This window comes from Otolemur garnettii, unplaced genomic scaffold (assembly GCF_000181295.1).
Source record: "Otolemur garnettii isolate 467f Iridium unplaced genomic scaffold, OtoGar3 scaffold00023, whole genome shotgun sequence".
In the NCBI taxonomy this organism is placed as follows: Eukaryota; Metazoa; Chordata; class Mammalia; order Primates; family Galagidae; genus Otolemur; species Otolemur garnettii.
Genome location: NW_003852418.1, coordinates 7,802,033 through 7,809,616, shown reverse-complemented (window position 1 = coordinate 7,809,616; position 7,584 = coordinate 7,802,033). Strand labels below are relative to the sequence as shown.

The window sequence follows — 7,584 nt, the reverse complement described above, 5'->3', positions numbered from 1 at the left end:
CAGTCATTTTTTTCTTCCAGTTGTCATTGTTGCTTTTTTTTTTTTCTGGCTGGCCCGGGTTCGAACCCACCAGCCTCGGTGTATGTGGCTGGTGCCCTACCCACTGAGCTACGGGTGCTGCCATAAAGAAAAAAACATATTGTGGAGGTCTGTGGCTAAGGGAGGATAATGAGTCTATTTATTCTTCTGGATTCTTTAAACATGTCCATGGATTATGTCGTGTTGGATCTAGAGAACCCCTGTCATGGAACTGTGTGCTGTCAGCCTATGTCTAGTAACCCTTTAAAGAAATGGCCCCATGGAACTCTTCCTGGAGTCTAACATGAAGTTGTCACAGAAGGTGTTCTCTGTCACCATGATCTTTAATTAGCCATCATTAATTAGACAACAGCTTTATATAGCTGGAAGCAGTGTCTGCTATTCGAACTTTCTGTGATGATTTTCTTTACTTTGTAAAACAACTCATCAAATGTTAGGATTAACCAACTGCTTGCCAGCTTCTTCTTGTCTGTTTGAAAAGTCTGAAAAGTGTGTCCTTACGGCCTACCACTAGGTGCTAGTGTTTTCCAGCAAAGAAACCAGACACGGCTCCAGCTTTTATGGGATCCATATTCTAGGCAGGGAAAGTGCAAACTTGAACTTAACAGGACAGAGTTGTGAGGGTTACGGTAGGGGAAGGCAGGGCATGGGTGGACAAAGAGAGCGACCAGTTCTGCCTGGAGTGAATTGGTGATGATTCCAGTTTTTCATTTAATACGAACCTGGAAGCATGGGTGGGAGCTCATCAGAAATGTGGGTTAAGTGCTCACTTCGGCAGCACATATACTAACATTCCAACAATATGAAGAAGATTAGCATAGCTCCTGCACAAGACATGCACATTTGTGAAGCAGTCCTTATTTTTTCTAAGTGCCCACCAACCCAGGAATGGATTAATGAGCTAGGATATATTTAAAGCACGGTATACTATTCAGCCATGAAAAAGATGGAGACTTTACATCTTTTGTATTAACCTGGATGGAGTGGAAACACATTCTTCTTCTTCTTCTTTTTTTTTTTTTGAGACAGAGCCTTAAGCTATCCCCCTGGGTAGAGTGCCGTGGCATCACAGCTCACGGCAACCTCCGACTCCTGGGCTCAAGCGAGTCTCCTGCCTCCACCTCCTAAGTAGCTGGGACCACAGGCGCCTGCCACAACGCCTGGCTATTTTTTGGTTGCAGCCATCATTGTTGTTTGGTGGGCCTGGGCTGGATTCGAACCCGCCACCTTAGGTGTATGTGGCTGGTGCCTTAGCCACTTGAGCCACGGGGGCCGAGCTAAAACACATTCTTCCTGGCAAAGTATCATAAGAATCGAGAAGCAAGAATCCAGTGTACTCGATACTAATGAAGCCAGTAGACGATCTAATACATGTCCACATAAAAGAACAGCTCCAAGCAATTCAAGGTGGGGGACAGGGAGCAGAGAGAGGGGAATAGGTTTGTTCCTACTTATGGGCACAATCTTAGGGTGTATGGCATGTCTCTTGGGAGAGGGACACAATTGTAAGAGGGACTCTACCTAACAAATGCAAACATTGTAACCTAATTCTTTGTACCCTCAAATGAACCTGAAACGATACAAAGAAAGAAAGAAATGTGGGGAAAGTCCTTCAGGACAGAAAGAAGAGCAAGGGCTCACGTGTAGAGGGGAGAGGGTGTGTGGGCCTTGGAGAGAGACGCGGTTCAGTAGGGCTGGTTTCTAAGTAGGAGAGGGGATGAGGAGCGATGAAGCCTGAGTTGTGAGCAGGGGAAGTGCATCAGTGGAAAAATTCTGTGGAGACAGGGAAGGGTGAAACCCCACTCAGGAGAAGTGAGTGGAGGTGCCCAAGTGGAGATTCCCTCGGGAAGAAGAAAACCTCTGGGGCAGCCAAGACTTGGGTTGGATTCCAGCCCCACCATTGACCAACTGGCTGTGTTGCGCATATTTCTCAACTTGCTGACCCTCGGGTTCCTTGTCTGTGAACTGGTATTATAGTTGAAGATTAAACAAGATGATGTCTCATCTGTTTTAACGAGCACAGTCTGTTCTCTTTAAAAAGTCGGAAGTCCTTGACCACACCCTCCAGAGCTCAGGATTTAGATGAAAGACTGACAAGGCCTGCCTGGCCCATTCCCTTCTCCATTCCAGGAGGCCACAGAGAGTTCAGTGCCAGGTTTCCTAGGAGTAAGTTCAGCATCTTCTCAGGTCCTCCCCAGCGGGCCCATCTCTTACCTCACTTAACCTGACCCTCCCAGCCAACACTAGGGGGTGGTTCAGGGGAGCCGGTCTGCAGAGGACGAGGAACAAACACTCTGGCATGTGGATCTCACAGACATCACAGTTACTGTGCTCCGTGGATGGCGTGGTCTCTATAGAGCCTGCCAGAAGATAAGCTTTCCCACAGAAGGCACTTCAGTGGTGTAGGTTTTTTCTGCCTGTCCAGGGTGAAGTCCTGACTGTCTGGGCAAAGCACTGGGGTGAGAGTTAGGAAGGCTGATTAACCCTGACGCTGCAATAAAAATATAGTTGTATCAGCTGCTTTTAATTAGCTTCAAGCAGGCTCTGACGCCTGGGTTCTTACCATGGTCTGTATCTTTCTGATGCACAGGCCACTAGGTCATCTAACAGTGCTGATGTCTCCGTTACCAGCTGGTATGTGGCAGGGGCAATCAGTTACATCCAAGGTGCTGTAGGAGGTGAGCCTGGTGGGCTGTCCAGGGCCTGAGCAAGGCTGAGACCAGCCTCACGCACCTAAAGTGCTCCACTGGCATCCACCTGCTGCCACCTGTCACACTCCTTTGTGTGGGGGTAATAAAAGGACTCTGAGCTGAAATACCACCACTTCAATTTGGAAATTCTGGGAATGTCAAAAGGACCATTAGAAAACTCTAAGCTCCTAATTTTTTTTTTCCAAACAGTCTGGAAAAAAATCCAGCACATCATGAATCCTATCTTTTGTTTTGGTGATGGAGTTACAGGGGATCTCATTTTGCTCACCGTTCTTGTAACATCAACAGGATGAGAAAGACAGTCTCCCCCGCTTTTTCTAAGAGAAAAAAAACTGGAACCCAGAAAGAGTAACCTTATAAATGAGTTGCTGGAAGCATCTAAACTTTGCAGTCTTTGCTGTGACCATGGTCTCCCCCGACATGGCCTCATGTTATCCTTACGATACTTTAAGACATAGGTGTAGTCTTCATCTTTCACATGAGGGAGTGGATCGTCTCAGAGAGGTACAGAGAGCTGACCAAGTCACACAGGGCTTGAAGGGCTCAGCTTGAATCCCTGCCCAGCGCACTGCCAAGGTGAAGGCTAGAAGAGCCTGTTCCTGGCAAAGCCTCAGATCTGAGTGCCGCGTGTTCCCCTTGGGCCACGACTGTGCCTCCTGAGGCTGCTCTGTGGTCCTGAACTCAAGCTGGGCTGCACCTGCCCCACGGAGTGCAAAGAAAGCCCTTGGAGATTGATGGAGGAGGAGGTGGCATCTGGATAACAAGAGAGTTATTCTATCTGACCTTGTGGGGATGTCGGAGGGGAGGGGCTGGAAGAGAAAAGTGAGATAGCACACTGGGAGGCCAAACCCCCACACTTACAAAATGCTCTGGGGCATTTTGTCTCAGTTGTCATGTGTGGTGATTTCCAAGCTTTTGTGTTTTATCCTGCAGAAGAAAAATATTTTCAAATATTATCCAGTGAAGTTTTTTTTTTTTTTAAAGAGATGTAATTTTTACTTTCCATCAATCCCACTATTTAAACTAGACCATGAAACTGAGTTCTCTTGCCATGTCAAAAAACTCAATGACAACGAAAAGTCATGTTTATGTTTCGGCATTCCAACACTGAACTTTGAAAGAGGCGGAATTTAATTGTCAGGATCAGTCTCTTGAGGGAGAACTGGCTGTCTAATTGCTGAAATTTACCAAACTGTTATGATATAGTGAGCAATGTTTCAAAGCTTACATGGATTGTTTAATTAAATCTCACGCTTATCACTCTAGTCTTTTTTTTTTTTTTTTTTTTGAGATAGAATCTTACTCTGTCACCCTGGGTAGAGGGCTGTGGCATCATAGCTCAACCTCAAACTTCTGGGTTAGAACAATCCTCAAGCCTCAGCCTCCTAAGTAGCTGGGACTACAGGCACCCTCCACAACACCCTGCTAATTTTTCTATTTTTAGTAGAGATGGGGTCTTGATCTTGCTTAAGCTGATCTCTAACCCCTGAGCTCAGCTGATCTACCTGCCTTGGCCTCCTAGAGTGCTAGAATTACAGGTGTGAATCCTCACAGCAGGCCTATTGCTGTGGTCTTAAAAATGAGGAAGCTGATACTCAGAGAGGTTAGTTAACTTGTCTGAGGTCACTCAGCTAAGAAGTGGTAGAACCAGGATTTGAACCCAGGTATTTGGTTCTGGGCCCATGTTTAATCACTCAACACCTTGTCTCAGATGTTGGGTGGTCTCAAATTAGGGAATATGGGAGGGAATAAGACTGCCAGTCTTCCCCCAAGAAGCCCATGGCTTGAGTCTCCTGCTTTTGAGACTTTATTTGGGGCTTGTAAAGTAGGATAAAAGAGGTGCTGTATTATTCATGAGAAAAAGAAAGTAAAAAGAAGGGAATTGTTTTACTCAAGGTCATAGAAAGACAGTTGGAAAAGGCAGTGAGAAACCATGTGTCTTATCAGCATCTTTTTTTGTGTATGTTTTTGAGACAGAGTTTCACTTGTTGCCTTCAGTAGAGTGCCTTGGCGTCACAGCTCACAGCAACCTCAAACTCTTGGGCTCAAGTGATTCTCTTGCCTCAGCCTTCTGCGTACCTGGGACTACAGGCACCCACCACAATGCCTGACTATGTTTAGAGGCGGGGGTCTCACTCTTGCTCTGCCTGGTCTCGAACCTGTGAGCTCAGGCAATCCGCTTGCCTCAGCCTCCCAGAATCATCAGCATCTTTGTGTCCCTTCTCTATGGTGGGAGTGCTCTCCATCCAGCAGACGGAGCTCAGTGCTAACGCCTGGGCAATTAACTAAAGCTTCCCTTGGGCCCCATCTCCAGAGCCCAAGAACACTGGGGGCCAAGGATGGTATCTGGTGAAAGGAGGCAAAAACAGAGCACAGTTTGCTTTGGAATTTTGGTTACACTTGCAGCCCCAGATATAGTGTCCCAGGCCCTGGGATAAAGGTGGATTCTGGGACAGGGGAAGGTCTATTGATGGAGGCATTTATGGGTATTTTCAGAGAGGCAGCATCTGTCAGAGATTTATGGATGTGGTGATGGGGAGACCAGGACTGTCTAGTTCAGAATTAGAGGAGCGTGCTTATAATCAGGACTGTTACAGAAATTGTCCTTGGTAAGGAGACGGAGAATGTTGTCAACCTGGTGAGAGAGAGAGAGAGAGAGAGAGAGAGAGAGAGATATCTACCATAGTGCTGGTCAGAGACTTTTCTCCTGGACTTCTACCTGCACCTCTAGGATCAGCACTAGGCCTGAGAAACCCCTTACCTACGGCGTTTTGGCATTTGATTCTTTGAACAGACTATCCCGCAGAAGGCAGAACAGCACTGAAGTCCTTTCTGGCAATCTTCCTGCAGGGTACAAAACTGGGTGCAGTTTTCAGGGTCCCATCTGCAGGGCGGAGGTTCCAAGATATACTCTGAAACACAGAACAGGTAAGAGAAGGGCCTGAACAACAGCCTGGAGTGCCATCTGGAACTCAGAAAGCCCGGGGAGCTGCTGGGACACCTGCCACTCTCATCTCCCTTGCGTGGTCCCAGGGAGGTGGAATCAGGCTTTGTCCTTAGCTGCTGACTTCCTCTGAGTTCTGAGCAGGGAACCAGGGCTTGGATGTTTGATCAAGGACGGAGTTTGGCAGAACCCTGCACCCCATGGGTCATTTACCTTGTAGGCCAGTGCATTCGCTCTGGGCTGACTCACTGTGTTGGGTCCATTTCAGTGATATGAATGGAATGTGTGGTGAGCGAGAAAGAAGTTTGCACATTCACTCTGCACTGACTCGCTGTGGGGTGTTGAGCAAGCTGCACTGCCTCTTACTAACTATGTGGTTTACTCTAGAACCAGCCTAACAGGGGCTGTATGTGGGTGGGAAGAATGGGGTGGAAGGTGAGTTTTGGTAAAGGATGAAGACACGGTAAACCAAAGGTCCTGGATCAGAAAGCCAGGACCCAGTTCCCAGGTAAGTTCTGGAAATGAATTCCTTCATGGTGAGAAGGGTGAGAATTTCAGAATGGGATTCAAACATTCAGCTTCTCCTTCTTCCTTGGTGTCTCCTGATCAGGCCAGAGCACCAGAATGTCCCCACTTTCTACTACTAGAAAAGAATAAGCATCTTCATGATGACACCCTGAGTATCTTTCCCCCAAGTATTTCAGTTGATAGCTAAGGCGTTGTCTTGAGGCTCCAACCCAAAGTCTCCTCTCTGTTCTTGAGCTCTCGGGATAGGCCTGTCAACCTCTTTCCTCAAGTCCTGCCAGGCTCCAATTTTCTGCCTTGTAACTTGCCCTTTTGGGGGGCAAAAGTCAAAGGTGGGGCATTCTATTGTCCACCTGTTGCTTTGTGAATTTGCAGATATTTGCATCTAGAAGGGCGTCGGTAGATTATCATGATGATTTGAAAGGAGGGAAGGAGGAATGAGTGGGGACTGTAGTATCTGCAGTAGTTAATACGCATTGAGCATTTACTATGGTCTAGTAAGAGTGCTCTGAGTCTGCACACATCATCTGCTTCTTCTTCCAACTACCCTGAAGTCAGATCCTTTATAAGGACAAAATCTGAGGCCCAAATGCTTTGCCCAAGGTGACACAGTAGGCCACAGAGCAGGAATTCCAGCCAATAAAGCTTGGACTCTTACACATGACACAATTTTTCCTCAAGGTGTGCTGGACTGTCAGCTCTTAAATCACTCCTCACTTCTCTATAGATCCTGCTTCCCTCCTGGGCCCAGATTCAGCACCTACTTAGGAAGCGATGCCTGAGACTCCCAGGCACCTGCAGTGCTAGGCTCACCACCAGCAGGAACTGCACAGGCTTCATGGTGCCAGCAGGATGGGCAGGTGAGTCCTGGCTGAAGCCTGCTGGCTTTGACCAGGCTCTGCTGTGAGAAGAGAGGGACAGAGGACAAAACCACAGTGGAGGCACCTGCCACTGGCCTTTCACCGTGTGTTCCAATCAGGGAGGGCCTGGCCCCAATCCAAGCACCTCCCAGGCCCCTGTAGGGCCAGATCCTGTTTTCATAGCTGTATTCCTTAACCCCCCTAATTTTTTGTTATGTCTTTCATCTACCTAGATCTTAATATTTCTCTGGGGAGATCTTGCATGTCTTTGTTCTATTTATTCCCAGAGGCTGGAATTTAAAAAGTGAAATTGTACATGCAGCACCTGTGGCACAGTGGGTAGGGCGCTGGCCCCATATACCGAGGGTGGTGGGTTCCAACCCGGCTCCAGCCAAACTGGGACAAAAAAGTAGCCGGGTGTTGTGGCAGGTGCCTGTAGTCCCAGCTACTCGGGAGGCTGAGGCAAGAGAATCACCTAAGCCCAGGAATTGGAGGTTGCTGTGAG

The 7,584-nt window shown here is 47.7% G+C and overlaps 1 protein-coding gene and 1 non-coding gene across 2 annotated transcripts; one reads left to right on the top strand and one right to left on the bottom strand.

Annotated features, from left to right (window-relative positions):
• The first annotated feature begins 801 nt into the window (after window positions 1–801).
• On the top strand, window positions 802–904 carry LOC111724505. Its single transcript, XR_002772801.1, has one exon. It is a non-coding gene; the product is annotated as a U6 spliceosomal RNA (small nuclear RNA).
• A 2,730-nt stretch (window positions 905–3,634) lies between these two features.
• On the bottom strand, window positions 3,635–7,059 carry WFDC13 (WAP four-disulfide core domain 13). The gene is made up of 3 exons (XM_023511917.1): window positions 6,984–7,059; window positions 5,512–5,662; window positions 3,635–3,677 (listed from the first exon to the last, which is right to left on the bottom strand). The coding sequence occupies exons 1-3, from the start codon at window positions 7,057–7,059 to the stop codon at window positions 3,635–3,637; spliced, it is 270 nt and encodes an 89-aa protein (XP_023367685.1).
• Window positions 7,060–7,584: the final 525 nt, after the last annotated feature.

What these genes read in the sequence shown, in the direction of transcription:
- WFDC13 (XM_023511917.1), bottom strand. Translation starts at nt 7,059, where the DNA reads ATGAAGCCTGTGCAGTTCCTGCTGGTGGTGAGCCTAGCACTGCAGGTG. An exon ending in TCTCAGGCATCGCTTCCTAA is followed by an intron (nt 5,663 to 6,983) that starts GTAGGTGCTGAA and finishes TCTGTGTTTCAG; the next exon opens with AGTATATCTTGGAACCTCCG. An exon ending in CAAATGCCAAAACGCCGTAG is followed by an intron (nt 3,678 to 5,511) that starts GTAAGGGGTTTC and finishes TTTCTTCTGCAG; the next exon opens with GATAAAACACAAAAGCTTGG.